At 31.4% G+C, this 16153-nt stretch overlaps 1 protein-coding gene across 3 annotated transcripts in view; it reads left to right on the top strand.

The window, feature by feature from the left end:
• Nucleotides 1-10188, top strand: part of LOC143065133 (GATOR2 complex protein WDR24-like) — a 30297-nt gene extending 20109 nt beyond the window's left edge. For all 3 annotated transcript variants that reach the window (XM_076238506.1, XM_076238503.1, XM_076238504.1), the window contains 5 exons: nucleotides 342-484; nucleotides 2487-2735; nucleotides 4326-4425; nucleotides 6585-6777; nucleotides 8832-10188. In XM_076238506.1, coding sequence (XP_076094621.1) covers nucleotides 342-484; nucleotides 2487-2735; nucleotides 4326-4425; nucleotides 6585-6777; nucleotides 8832-8967 — 821 coding nt within the window. In that variant the 3' untranslated portion in view covers nucleotides 8968-10188. The remainder of the gene's footprint in view (nucleotides 1-341; nucleotides 485-2486; nucleotides 2736-4325; nucleotides 4426-6584; nucleotides 6778-8831) is intronic.
• Nucleotides 10189-16153: the final 5965 nt, after the last annotated feature.

Raw genomic sequence — 16153 nt, 5'->3', positions numbered from 1 at the left:
AGGTCAAGGTACGGCCTTCAACACAGAGCCTTGGCTCACACCGAACAGCAAGCTATAAAGGGCCCAAAAATTACTAATGTAAAACCATTCAAACGGGCGAACCAATGGTCAAGAAAAAAGCCTGTTTTCATGTTAGAAATAAAAAAAAATATGTCAAATCTAGATATAGGACTGAAAGAAAATCAGTGTCAAGGTTTTAAAAACAAATCTCCAAACTTGGTACAAATAATTTTGTACCAAGAGCATTTTATTATTAATCGAGTAATAAGATCATTATGGTACAGTATAGATCTGATTTCCATGTCCATTTTTATAGATTTGTATTACTGCTTTATTTGTAGAAGATGATGATATGACTGATACAGACCTGTCCAGCATTGCCCGAGGACAGATTAATCCACCTGTGGAATGGGATATTTTGTTTGGGGGAGCAGATGTGGAACAATCTTTTCCAACATTTGGTCATATGGAAAATATTGGACCAGTAAGTCATAATTGTTTGATAAATTTCTCAATTTTGGCAGTCTTTTATAGTATCATAGAATCTTCCGTACATTGCAGTTGTGTGCATTTTTATCTCAGATTGATGAGTTATGACAATGTGATTTTAACACCCCCACTCTCTAAAATGTGTTATCAAGTTGTTGTGAACATGCTTAACAGCATACATGTCAAGTGACATGATATTCGCGTGTAATACAAGCTTTTTTAACGGTTTACACACGAGGATTTTGTCACATGGTGTGTACACGCTTTTCACCACTTTACACGCTTTCTCGTTCTTTTCATTTTTTGGTCGTTAGTGATATCGCTTTTCTCGGGTTTTTTCCTTATTCGGCGATAAATACCGAAAAATTCGAAGTAATTGTTTGGCTGCCATATTGCTTATTTTTCTATATGGACAAACAGTAAAAGGTAAGTAGTTTGTGATTAGTTTAAACGATTTTGTGACTTTCTTTCAAATTCACTTTATAGGGGAAATGTGCACAGAAAGAGGTCACTTTCAGGGCCTGTACCGTCGTCTAAAGTGCCGATTGTTAAGCCAAAACGATGTGTACGGCAAGATTCAAGATTTATAAATTATATTTTGGTGTTCGAGTTTAAATGATCGAGTGACAAGTAACGCATAATTTGTGCATTCTATGATCAATGAAAAAAACCCAATACATGTGAGAGGAGAAATACAATGTAGCTATTTGAATAAGCATTTAACATGTTTATCTAAGGGCTATTCCAGAAAAAAATGTATAGGGGTGTTGGAAAGCACATTAAATTAATAATATATGGGTGATGGGTATCAGAGCAACTTTTCACACTATAATGCACCATAATTCTCAGTTACAATTGTCTGGGTGGTGGATGCTGACAAAAACTGCCTTCCAACCCCCCCCCCCCCCCATACATTTTTTTCTGAAATAGCCCTAATGGAAATCAAATTTATAAAACATTTTTCTTTTTCAATTTCAGTTTCAAATCTAGCCAACATGGCAACAGATTTCTACAGGCCATGGGAATAAAAATATCACAGAACTGTTGGATCAACTCTCATAGTAGCAGCTTTCTTCTGATTAACTACCCAGTTTTAACCAGGCAATAGCAATGGGAGCAATGGCAGAGATAATAGATGACATTTTACATTGCCAAAAAAAAAAAACATTATGACATTCTTTCAAATCTTGATGAAGCTAATTCAGTCAAATATCAATTCCTACTGTGGGAGAGTCTTTTCAATTATAAAGAAATTGACACTGAATTCTGATCAAAACTTGACTATGTTACATTTGTATTGTGTGCTGTTATCAAATAAATGTAACTAAACTTGAAACTGGCAGTTGTTTTGAATATGTGCCTAGTGGTGGTGCTTTAAAAGCAACATAACAGACCACTGTTTAATACAATAAAAGTTCACAGTAGAATATATATTGTTTTATTATATTCACAAATTTGTATGAAATTATGAACATTACCAAATTCATATTCACAAGTCCGCATCTACGTCACGCGTTTTCACACGCTTTTTGACATATCATGTCATGTCATGACATGATTTCCCATTGTCAGAGGTTGACATGTATACTTAACAGTGTGGCATGTTTGAGATTCCTGGTTTATAATCAAACTCTTGTTTACCAAATACTTAATTATCTAAGTATAATGAACATGAATGAAATTTCCTTCTCATTTTGGTGAACTACAAATATGAGTTTCAAGAAATTTGTTATCAGTCTTTATGTCAGCATGTTTACTAAGTGACAAGGTTTCAGATTCATTGTTCATCAACATACTCATGTTTTCAGCATAATGGCCATATCTAGGGAACTACATATAAGAGTTACTTGAAATTTTTTATCAGGCTTTACGTCAGCATGCCGCACTATGTGAACCTATCTAATGCCAAAATTGTGAGTTCAAACATGAAATCAATAAGAAACAACATTGAAAGGATTGTACGTAATTTATAAATAGTCAAATTTTTATATTTATAGGATTTTAAATTACCAAAAGAAGCATTCGTGCCGCGACATGAAATCAAGGATCCCTCAGAGGTCCCTAAACAGAACAATCAAGATTCACCACCTTTAAGTGCAAATGAAACTGAGGCTAACCCTGCAAACAACCACAATTCCAAGGTTAATGAGGACATAAATATGTTGCTACTGATGAAGGAAGTTGAGATTTCAGAGTTTGCATTTACTGATTGTGTGGAACAAATGTTAAAATACTTTGCTGAAGAGGTAAAATATATGGCATAGATAATTAACTTACCTAAGGATATGATGTTGTAATTTAAAATTAATCCTCTACTATTAATGAGACAACTGTCAGAACTTTTTTATGCCCCACCATTTATCTCAAAGTTGATTTCTGTTCCCTTACTTTAGTTTGCCTCAACCAAATGTCATACCTGTCAACCTGTGACGATGAAAATGCAGGTCATGACCTGCATTCAAGAATCAAATCTCAGGTCATAAGGCGTACAAACTTTTTCGAGCTAAATTTCAGTATTTATGGTACATTTTTCTTATAATGTAAATCAAAGTTACCAAAACATCAATGCATGTTCACTTGGTTAAGTCATTTTAAATCTTATTAATTATTATTTCATTGCACTTTTAAAGATTTTTATAAATTCGTGTAACATAGCCTTATGTTCTTTACATATTGTGATGATGTAATTCATCCTCTAACATCAAATACTAGAATTTATTTTTCAAAAGTAATTTTAAAATGTTCGTGACCATTCAGCCGTAAAACACATCATCATGTAATTTTTCAAGGAAATTAGACTATGATAAAATTTTGTAATTAAGTTAAAGGAAGTAAAGATAAACAAAATAATTTTCAACTTTTTTTTTAAATTGTATAAAGGTATAAAAAATAATGAAAAGTTATTTTTCAATATGTATTCGAATTTTATTGTTTTAAGATTTAATCTTTTTCACCCAAAAAACGTAAATAAAGGAATAATTTTGAATGGTGTCAAAAAAGGGGAAGTAACTCTAGTTGAAATATGTTTGTAAAACAACAGTGCAAATTATTTACGACCTAAAGCTAAGGTAATTGGTCCAAATGTTATGAAACTTATACACAATGCTTATTACCACAAAACTCAGATCAAGTTTGAATTTTGGAGGCTTCAAGTTTACCATTCTAGAGGTATGCAACTTTACAAATAGAAAAATTACTGAATTTTTCGTTTCTGTTCTCTAATTTTAGTTTGCCTCAAGTAAATGTTATGAAACTGATACATAATGTTAATAACCACATAATACAGATAAAGTTCGAAATTGGGTGGTGTCAATTTTACCATTCTTAAGTTGCCCTTTTATAAACATAAAAATTGCTAAACTTTTTGTTTTCATTCTCTAACTTGAATTTGCCTCAACCAAATGTATTAACACTTATACACAATGCTTATTATCACAAAATACAGATCAAGTATGAAGTTGGGAGGTGTCACTATAACTGTTCTTGCCCCTTGACAAATTGAATATTTCCTGAATTTTTCGTTTCTGTTCTATAATTTAATTTGCCTCCGTTTGTTCATTCGTCTGTCCGTCTGTCCCTCTTCAGGTTAAAGTTATTAGTCAAGGTAGTTTTTGATGAAGTTGAAGTTCAATCAGCTTGAAATTTAGTACACATGTTCCCTATGATATGATCTTTCTTATTTCAATGCCAAATTCGAGTTTTTAGCCCAGTTTCACGGTCCACTGAACATAGAAAATGATAGTGTGAGCAGGGCATCTGTGTACTTTGGACACATTCTTGTTAATAATTACAGTTTTACTAGATTCAGTTAAAAAATATGAATTGTTCCTTAATAGGGAGATGTACAGACCACAGTATGCATGCTAGTGGTTCTAGGAGAACGAAGGCCTAAAATACCTGAAGAGATACAAGATGATTGGTTTATATCTTACTTAGGTAATGTTATAAGAGATACAAGATGATTGGTTTATATCTTACTTAGGTAATGTTATAAGAGATACAAAAAAGATGATTGGTTTATATCTTACTTAGGTAATGTTATAAGAGATACAAGATGATTGGTTTATATCTTACTTAGGTAATGTTATAAGTGATACAAGATGATTAGTTTATATCTTACTTAGGTAATGTTATTAGGGATACAAGATGATTGGTTTATATCTTACTTAGGTAATGTTATTAGAGATACAACATACTTGGGTTATATCTTACTTAGGTAATGTTATAAGTGATACAAGATGATTGGTTTATATCTTACTTAGGTAATATTATAAGAGATACAAGATGATTGGTTTATATCTTACGTAGGTAATATTATAGATAAGCATTGGCTGACCTTATCAATATTACTTAGCTGACCGTGCAAGGGCTGTATAGCCAGTCAAGGTCGTTAAAAACTTCCATCATCATCAATATAAGTGTGAGTCAGCTGGACAGTAAACCTGTAGAAAACAACTGGAATTAAACATTCTCAAAATAAATGCAAGCATAAAAATCTGAATTTACAGAGAACATAATTATTATGGTTATGATATTCAGTGTTCCAGCTAGGATTTGAAAATAGAGGGGCGCGTTTTTAAAAAGGCACTTTAGCGCGTTCTCACTGAAAAAAAATCAAATACTTTATGTTACCACATAAAGACATATTTTTAGCAAGCATGTAGCTAAGTTAAATAGCTATAATATACAAGTTTAAAAATCATTTATTTAGAACGTATAACATGTATAAGTTTAAATCTAGTCCGAGATTGCTCTGACGTCCAATGGCTGTTTTGCCAGACAAGACCATACATTGTTTCACTGTTGTCTGTTCAATTCAACAAGCATCTCCGTATCATGTTGAGCGTATCTAATAAAATCAATAAGTTTGTCAAAATGGATTTCAATCACAGGCACTTGTTCATTGGAAGACCCCCTATCAACATATATTTACGGAAATATACGTTGATAGGGGGTCTTCAATGGATAGAAACAAGTGCCTGTGATTTCAATAAGAAAATTGATACAAAAATCGGACTTTCGAGAGCTCCGTAATCGGCACAATAATAAATTGATTCAATTTTGTAAGTTTATTATCAATTTTACAAGCATCTCCGTTTACTTCATGTTGAGCGTATTTAATAATATCAATATTAAAGTTAGTCAAAACGGATTTCAATTTAAGAAAAAATGATATAAAAATCAGACTTTCGAGTGCTCCTTAATCGGCGGAATTTACAATAGAAGAACAATTGCGATATCTGATAGAAACCTTTCTTCTTGATTTGTCATAAAGGTAAAGAATTAAATATTTTTTTTACTTTTTGATGGTCATTATTCTTGAAAAAAGATGTAATAGACTGGCAAGTCTTTGATATTTTCTTCTTGTCATTTCCGAGTTGGTCAAATTTTTTTTTTTTGTCGGCATTTTGCGTGTTGACCTATTGGAATGATTCTTTTTAAATGAACGTTATTTTATAAATAACAAATTCAATAGAAATGAACACCGTTCTGCCGTTCACATTTATTTCATAAATTCTATTTTGCATCGTCAGGTGTTAAAATAATCAATTCATTTAACTTCGATGTTTGGTGCTTCAGGGCAAAGGGTCATAAATTTTACCTGATTAAGTAATTGACTCTAATCAAATAGGTGATTATATATAGGTAACAAGTGTCAACAATTTTAATCTGTTGTCTTAATGAAGTGTGTGTATAAAGACCTCAACAAAATGGCGACGATATGAGGAAAAAAGATCGTTTTTTAAACTTTTTTTTTTTTCAAAAGGGCACAGAGGGGCGCAGGGGCGCTTAAAAAAGGCAGAAGGGCGCAAAATTTCGGGGGGGGCGGGGCGTGGCGCCCCTCCATTTCATGCTAGCTGGAACACTGATATTCTAATTTCCTCTGGAGCTATGTTAACATTATTTTAGTTGGTAATGAACTGATATTTTTCTACCCTCCATGAGGTTTATTGAAGAATTCAGAAAAAGGGAATGAAATAACCTCCCTAGCTTTGTACTGTATAAACAATTTTATTTTTGGATGGGCAAGTCAATTGAAGTGCATCTTTAAAAGTGAAGAGTTTTCTAATAATGTTTTTATATTTGTTTTTCAGAGTTATTAGCTAGGTTTAAACTGTGGACTGTATCAAACACATTGATAAATTTGAGTCACTTAGGCAGCATTTCTATGATGAATCATCAGTCAACAACTATCAATGTCACATGCAACCAGTGTAATCGTGTGTTGACCAAAGTGGGTTGGTTGTGTCATAAATGTAAATCTGTGATTAATTCCTGTGCTGTATGGTAAGTGTGGTCACATGTAACCAGTGTATTTGTGTGTTGACCAAAGTTGGTTGGCTGTGTCATAAATGTAAATCTGTGATCAATTCCTGTGCTGTATGGTTAGTGTGGTCACATGTAACCAGTGTAATCATGTGTTGACCAAAGTTGGTTGGCTGTGTCATAAATGTAAATCTGTGATTAATTCCTGTGCCATATGATAAGTGTGGTCAACTAAAATCTGCACTATCACTGTATGATAATAGTTGAATAATGGGGTGATAATTTTCTGCGCGATTATTCAAGAGTCCTGTGAACTATAAATATCAATAATCATTTTTTATACATGCTTAAAAAACTTTTAAATTGGAGATAAGATTGGTTTTATTATATAAGTAATTTGAATAAAAACTTCTTCCAAATAATTCCCACATTCAGCATAATAAATATTCTGATCATGAATTCGTCCTGGATTAAAGTTATCGTACATAGGAGATTTTTAAATCATCTATATATATATTTCAATACTGAATGTTCACAATTATTTAACAAGTGGGATTCATGAATCAGTATTCTGTGATATAAAATCTAAATTTATTGATCCTTCAACTTTGAACTTGCATGTTGTGGATTGTTACATATGACGAAATATGTGATATAGATACAATGGATAAGCGTTGATTCTTGAAAAAAAAACCATGAGCCCGCAGGGCGAATGGTTTGTTTTTCATGAATCAACGGTTATCCATTGTATCTATCACTTAAACTATTGTGATAATGTCTTTTGAAAATTAACGCCTATTCTTAATTAGAAGGTAAGTGAGTTTAATTAACCATGATATTGTGTCAAATGATCCAGTACAATAAATAAATTTGCAATTAAATGGTTAAACAAACCAAATATATTATAACACAACACGTCTGCCCTTAAAGATCTTCATATCATCAGTCATCCGAATGTTATCTGTTTTTACAAAATAAGATATATTCGAACTTATTTCTATTTGAATTGATCTTAATGGAAATGAAGAATGTGTCAAAGGGACAACAACCCGACAAAAACATTATATATAGTGCATATAATAAGTATGTTTTCGAAATTTCTAGCAATAAGCCTAATTCAAGACATATCATGATTTTCCAGCATAGGAACTTGCGAATTAAAATTTGTAAAATTATGTAGTAAAACAGATGAAATCATATAATATCAATTTATTAAACAGAAATGGACCAATATCATGCAATCCATTTTTGTTTTGTTTCAAATATATGGAATAGCCAACCATTATCCGATAATAAACGACCAAAATCGCTTTTTTTACACAAAATATCCACAATAACATTCAAAACAAGAACAAAAACTGGAAATCTAGACTATTGGAACAACAAAGAGAATTCAGGGATTCGAACCTAAACAAACAAGTCCTAAGCTTTAACTCATTTATCTTAACTACGAAACCTCGTGGCTACCAACTCATACCATACGATTACCTATTATGTACATAAATAAAGGTACAAGCCATGTGTGTCCGTTGTACCGATGTATATCATATATTCATTTATATATATAAAATAGACTTTTAAATCGTAACCGATTGGTAGCCCAGAGGTTTCATCGATATGTTAATGTCCGTAACAAGTTACAAAATTTATGGATGGGTTCGATTCCCAGTGAAGGTATATAGAAATTACAAAAATTAAAGGTAAGTTTTTAAAAATAATTCCATTAGTGAACAGAAATCAGGAAATTAGTCAAATCAAACTTAATGATATTAGGCACACAAAGGAAACAATAGAATATAATCTGGTGAGTCCATTTCAGCGACGGATTTGGGAAGCGTTGATTCTAGAAAAAGAATCCACGGTAAATGAATAGGCTGACGTCACCACAATGGTTTAATATATTAGAATCTGTTGTTTTTGACACCACAAACACTTTATTGATACCAATATTTGTGATTTAAGTTAAGAGAGGGACTTGTAGACCATTTTCTTACCCAAAAGTACCAGTATTTTACTTAATTTTGTGTACTGGTAGTTATAACAATAATATTAAGCCAGTTTTATAATTATTTCAGCCACTTACCTGTGAAAGGATTGTTTGTTTGGTGTCAAGGTTGTTCTCACGGAGGACATATAAATCATATACAGGAATGGTTAACAATCAGTAAACAATGTCCTACTGGCTGTGGTCATATATGTGAATATACCTGATATCTATTGTCACCCACAATTCAGAAAAGATGACCTCTGCTCCTTAGTGTGAGGGTTCAGGGAATAGTTCACAGAGCGACAGGAAAAGATTATGAAAGACAGAATGAGTTAGTGTGTGTAAAGCTCCAACAGGGAAATGAACTAATATGATCAAACTTAGATTACTAACTTCAATGAAATGAATGTTAAAGCAGAGGAAAAGTTAACAGCAATGATAAACATTTATCAAAATCAGGGTGTATGAAACAAATTACCCAAAACAAGATCACAAAGATTCTAATAGTATTATTATGTTTTATTTTACATGTTTATTATAACTTTAATTAATGTTTTAAAAAATGTTTGTTTTTTGCTTATGAATTGTATGTCTGTTTCAGAAAAATTGTTGATATAAAAAAAAACACATTGTCCACATTGTAACAAATAAATCTCATGTTGTTTAAATATATATGAATACTGTTAACCAACTTATTTTCCCCAAGGGATTTTCTTTTGCGACTTTCACGAGAAGAAAAATAAAGTAAATATAAATCATCGCAACCTCTCTTCTTGAATTAGAAACAGATTCTCTAAAGAGTTTGAAATATAAATTGTAAATGAGCTAGATGTTCAAATTGAATCTCTATGGTTAACTGATACAAGTATTATCCTGACAAGTATGTTTGTGAATTGATACTACATGATTTTAAAAATCTTATAAAATTCAGTGTATTTTGGTGAAGATAGTTCAAGATACATGTAAATTCAAAGGAAAAGGCAACAGTAGTATACTGCTGTTCAAAAGTCATAAATGAATTGAGAAAAAACAAATCCAGGTTACAATCTAAAACCGAGGGAAATATTAATTATAGGAGGAAAACAATTGAACAAGAGAAACACTGAAGTTAGATAGTTAGGAATAGTTGATGATTGAATGCCATGTTAATATGAACTGAAGTTAGATAGTTAGGAACAGTTGATGATTGAATGCCATGTTAATATGAACTGAAGTTAGATAGTTAGGAACAGTTGATGATTGAATGCCATGTTAATATGAATCTTAAAAACTTCTAGGTCAAAATAACTTTATGCCATAAAAGCAGTGAGCTTCATTCAAGTGCTGAATTAAAAGTATATTTATAACATTTATTGAGTCAGAGATCTTACAAGTCCCTGGGTAATAATATTTTTATGCAATTGTTATATTGTAATGTGCCAAATTATTGATATTAAATTATGAAAATCAAACAACTCTATTATTTCTTATATGCACAACAATAGTATATATTTGTATATACATTTGTAATACATTTTCTATCTGTGCCTTTGTTAATGAAATTTGCTTTTTAACACAAATATAAAAATTACACGTTTTGAAATCAGAAGCAATACTTTTAACATGTAAAATATGAAAGATATTAAAATATAATGACCCATGGCTGATGATGCCGGGCTAAGTAATATCCTTGAAATGAGATGTGCCAATGCTTACATAATTGAATAACAAAACATTTCATGCAAATTGGTTTCTGTAACAGTCCTGTTTTTGTCAAGACTGCAAGTTCTGTCGCAGAAAGTTTTCATATGACCATAATGTCATTTCATAGATCAAGGTTAAGTTTTCATAATCAATATAAAAAAGAAAATGTGGTACATTGTATGATTGCCAATGAGACAACTCTCCACAAGAGACCAAATGACACAGAAATAAACATATATAGATCACTGTAGTGCCTTCAACAATGAGCAAAGCCCATACTGCATAGTCAGCTATAAAAGGCCTGGAAATGACAAATGGAAAACCTTTCAAACAAGAAACTAATGGCCTAATGTGTGTAAAAAAAAAAATGAACGAAAAACAAATATGTACCACATCAACAAATGACAACCACTGAATATCAGGCTCCTGACTTGGGACAGGCACATACATACAGAATGTGGCATGTTAACATGTTATCAGGATCCAAACCCTACTCTATTCATGAACAGTGGTGTAACAGTACAACATAAGAACGAACTATAACCAGGTGCTCCGCAGGGCGCAGCTTTATACGACCGCAGAGGTCGAACCCTGAACAGTTGGGGCAAGTATGGACAAAACATTCAAGCATGATACAGCTCTGAATTTGGATTGTGATCAAATTTTTGACATTACATGTTTTTTTTTTTACACAAAACAAATGCCAAGATTTTACAAATCAATTAAAGATTTCTTCTTCAAACTTTTTAAATCTAAAATTAAATAGTTGACACAGCATAGGTTTCTGACACAGAATGAATGTGGTCTAATGAACTTAAAAGGTTCTTTTTTGCCTTTGAGCAAATCACTATGCTGTTGAATATTAATCCTCTCAAAAAAATGTTTGAAGAAATTTTCTTTTTATTTATGAAATCTGAAATGAGAAAAATTTAACCCCCCCCTTTTTTTTCACATCCCCGTTTCCCTTTTTCAAAACTGATATCAATTCAAATTTCTAATGGAGTTTGCAACAATAACTACTCATTTAAATACATCATAAAATATTAAGATGTAAAAAAACTGCTTGTTATCACTGAATGGTAAAGATTATTTAAATTTATCAGTTGGTAGTAAAAAGTGTATATACATTGTATATTGTATATAACAAAGATTTAAGTTGATTCTGGACAAAGAAAGATAACTCCAATTAAAAAAAATTCTTGCTATTGCACAAATAGGATATTTCTTGCTTACTATTCTGGACAAAGAAAGATAACTCTAATTAAAAAAAAATTTGCTATTTCATAATATTGTGCAATTAGATATTTCTTGCCATTGCACAATACTGTGCAATTGAAAAGACTTGCTATTGCACAATACTTAATATAATAATTTTAGATCCTGATTTGGACCAACTTGAAAACTGGGCCCATAATTAAAAATCTAAGTACATGTTTAGATTCAGCATATCAAAGAGGCCCAAGAATTCAATTTTTGTTAAAATCAAACTTAGTTTAATTTTGGACCCTTTGGACTTTAATGTAGAATTTGAAATTTGAAAACAGGACCAAAAATGAAGAATCTACATACACAGTTAGATTTGGCATATCAAAGAACCCCAAGGATTCAATTTTTGATGAAATCAAACAAAGTTTAATTTTGGACCCTTTGGACCTTAATGTAGACCAATTTGAAAACTGGACCAAAAAAACTTCAATAATCAAGAATCTAAGTACATTTTTAGATTCAACATATCAAAGAACCCAACCGATTCATTTTTTGTCAAAATCAAACTAAGTTTAATTTTGGACCCTTTGGACCTTAATGTAGACCAATTTGAAAACGGGACCAAAAGTTGAGAATCTACATATACAGTTAGATTCGGCATATCAAAGAACCCCAATTATTCAATTTTGATGAAATCAAACAAAGTTTAATTTTGGACCCTTTGGGCCCCTTTTTCCTAAACTGTTGGGACCAAAACTCCCAAAATCAATACCAACCTTCCTTTTATGGTCATAAGCCTTGTGTTTAAATTTCATAGATTTGTATTTACTTATACTAACATTATAGTGCGAAAACCAAGAAAAATGCTTATTTGGGTCCCTTTTTGGCCCCTAATTCCTAATCTGTTGGGTCCTAAACTCCCAAAATAAATACCAACCTTCCTTTTGTGGTCATAAACATTGTGTTTAAATTTCATAGATTTCCATTTACTTAACCTAAGGTTATTGTGCAAAAACCAAGAAAAATGCTTATTTGGGCCCTTTATTGGCCCCTTATTCCTAAACTATTGAAACCAAAACTCCCAAAATCAATCCCAATCTTTCTTTTGTGGTCATAAACCTTGTGTCAAAATTTCATAGATTTCTATTAACTTAAACTAAAGTTATGGTGCGAAAACCAAGAAAATGCTTATTTGGGCCCTTTTTGGCCCCTTATTCCTAAAATGTTGGGACCAAAACTCCCAAAATCAATACCAACCTTCCTTTTATGGTCATAAACCTTGTGTTAAAATTTCATAGATTTCTATTCACTTTTACTAAAGTTAGAGTGCGAAAACTAAAAGTATTCGGACGCCGGACGACGACGACGACGACGACGACGACGACGACGACGACGCAGACGCCAACGTGATAGCAATATACGACGAAAATTTTTTCAAAATTTGCGGTCGTATAAAAATCAGTTGAAAAAGGCTTAACTAATTATATGGATACAAATAGATATACATTTAACAAAAACAGAGTGGATGTGGCCTGGTACTTGTACACAAATGTATATCCCAACAACAAAAATACACTTAAGTCCATATCTGAGATACTATATGCAATAGGTCTACTATATTTGGTGTATGAAATGATTGTAAGGTGTATATGTCCAGGTGGCAGGTGTCATCTGACCTTGACCTGGTTTTCATGGTTCAGTGGTAAAAGATTTTGTGTTTTGGAGGTTTTTTCCCCATACTGTGTATGCAATAGATCAACTATATTCGGTGTAGGGTAATATTTTATGATGTATTTGTCAGTGTGACAGGTTTTATTTGACCTCGACCTCATTTTCAAGGTTCCATGCTCAGTTTTAAGTTTTATGTTTTGGTCTTTTTTTCTTAAACTATAAGCTGTAGGTAAACTATATTTGATGTATTGAATGATTGTAAAGTGGAGATGTTTGTCTGGCATGTGTCCTTGACCCTATTTTCATGTTTCATTGGTTGATGTTAAGTTTTTTTGGCTGAGTTTTTTTTCATATACTATAAGCAATATGTCAACTATATTTAATGCATAGATTTTCTGTCGGGAATGGTTCATTTGACCTTTAAATCATTCATTAATTAAAGCTATTTAAGGCTCATAGGTCAATGTTAAGTTTTCCTGGATACTTTTCTACAAATAGGCCAACCTTTTTTGGTTTATGGAATGGTTGTTGGGTGTATATGTATTTTCCATTTGGTTAACTGACTGACCTTGACCTCATTTTCTTGGATGATGTTAAGATTGTGCGATACTTGTAGTAAAGCTTTAAATCTAGTACTGTCATCATAAAATCAATGGTCAGTACAGCAGGCAAGACAATTCCGCATGTGCGCTCTTGTACGACATGTTGACGAGGGATGAATGGACAAACAGACAGTACACCATTATACATATTACTATTTTTAGAACTAAAAGGAGTCTGCTTGTCCAATTGGATAAACAAGAACACAACCAATTACTGTTTAAAAGATATAAGAGCTACACATATAAATTCATACAATTGACCTCCCATTATCTACTTGCTGGCCTTCTCCCAACAAAGAACCTGTCTAACAATACTAGTTTAAATCATCCCTTTAAACCAACTGTTATGGTGGGTTTTTTTCAAAAATTAAAAAAAACCATGATAGTTTTAGAAGTCTCCATTATCAAATGCTCTAACAAAATAACTGAAATGTGAGACTACTCATGTTGGTCTTTTGATATTTAACATAAATGTGATAAATATAATAATATAATTTTATGTCCTCTTAAATGATTCAATCTACAGGTTCTCTTTATTTGTCAAAATACATTTTTAACCATTACAAAGATTCCTCTGGAAAAGTCACGAACAATGCAATAATATCTGCATATTAGAAAATACACTTAATATTTCTTATCATGGAAATAATAATAAGAATGTCTTCCATTTGGAATTAGTATTTTAAAGGAGCTTTTATTCCATGACAATTCATCATTTAAATCAGTTATACATTTAATAAAATTAATCTTTTATTTCATGAAACTTTATAAATACATGCAATAACATAATAATGAATTAAATATGCAAATAAATATCACATTAATGCCATTTTATTTTAACATAAGTACAAAAGACACAACTTTGGTACACAAGATAATGAATCTTAGCTATATATAGATTGCTAATTGTCATTTTAACAATGTAAATCAACACTCAAGTTAAGGTAAATCTGGTGTCTTCTGCCATCTTGGATTTTAAAATAGAACAAAATAAGTCAAGGTCTTTAATACAATAAACAAAATTTGAGAGAGGAATGCAATTAAATTGTAGGGCTTTACATCTAAATGAACAAAATAAGTAATAGGCATTGTGTATGGGTTTCATAACATCTGCTATATCAAATCTGCTATTTTTCCATTTGTAAAGGAGCATTACCATACTCTAAAGCAGTTAAATTTTGGCCACCAAAATTCAGACTTGATCAGTGTTTTGTGGTAATAAGCTCTGCACATAAGTTTCATAACATTTGTTTGAGGCAAAGTAAAGTTAGATAACAGAAACGAAAATTTGTAAAGGGACATTACTCTAGAATGGTAGAAATGATGCTACTCAAATTCAAACTTGATCTGTGTTTTGGGCTGATAAGCATATTACGGAAACCAATTTTGGGACATAGGTACAGACAGACAAGGGTAAAACTTAATGCACTCACGGATAAGACAGGGGCATAAAAAACAGAACTCTTGTGAAACCAATTTTTGTTTTTTGTTTTATGAAAGCACATTATAAGAATTATCTTCTCATATTTATCTTAAAATTCTATTGTAGTTTTCTTTCTGTCACACAAAATTAGTTTTTCCAAACATAATTTACAAAATATTAAATTTTGCACAAGCTTTTTCATATAAATGCTTAAATAGGATGGTTGAAGCCCTCTTTTGCAAACTTTACAAATTAAATAATTATCTCCCTTACCCCAAGATTGGATGCAGCTTAACTTATTAGCAATAGATGTAACCACTATAGCGATACATAATACAAATATATATGTTTTGTGATGAAAAACAGCATCTCATCACCAAAACTAAGTTTTCAACTTTTTGGTAACTGATTATCTTTGTACGATTAACTTTGGTACTTTCTTCAAAGTCCTCAAAAATCCCAATTTACAGTATTAAATTGAGAGTGAAATGGTTTTCAAGTTAACCACATTTTCATTTGTAATAGAACATGGAATTCAATATATCAGCAGAAAAATTACTTGTAATGTTCTTAATGTTAAAAATCACAGATCTTTTGAATAAAAAATAAATACAGTTAATCTATAGTTTCAATAATATGTATGCTCTTTGGTGATCAATATTATGATAAAGTATTAAAATATGAAACTAAAAAAGTACATATATAACAAATATAAATATAGCTATCACCTTTAATCGTATGAGCAAATATGTGAAATATTAATTTAAAGCTAAGTAGCCAAAAATACATGCATATATTAATCTACAAGTCTACATTAAAATGTTC

Source organism: Mytilus galloprovincialis, chromosome 2 (assembly GCF_965363235.1).
Source record: "Mytilus galloprovincialis chromosome 2, xbMytGall1.hap1.1, whole genome shotgun sequence".
NCBI lineage: Eukaryota > Metazoa > Mollusca > Bivalvia > Mytilida > Mytilidae > Mytilus > Mytilus galloprovincialis.
Note: the sequence above shows the minus strand (reverse complement) of the source record. Positions and strands in the feature narration are given on the sequence as shown.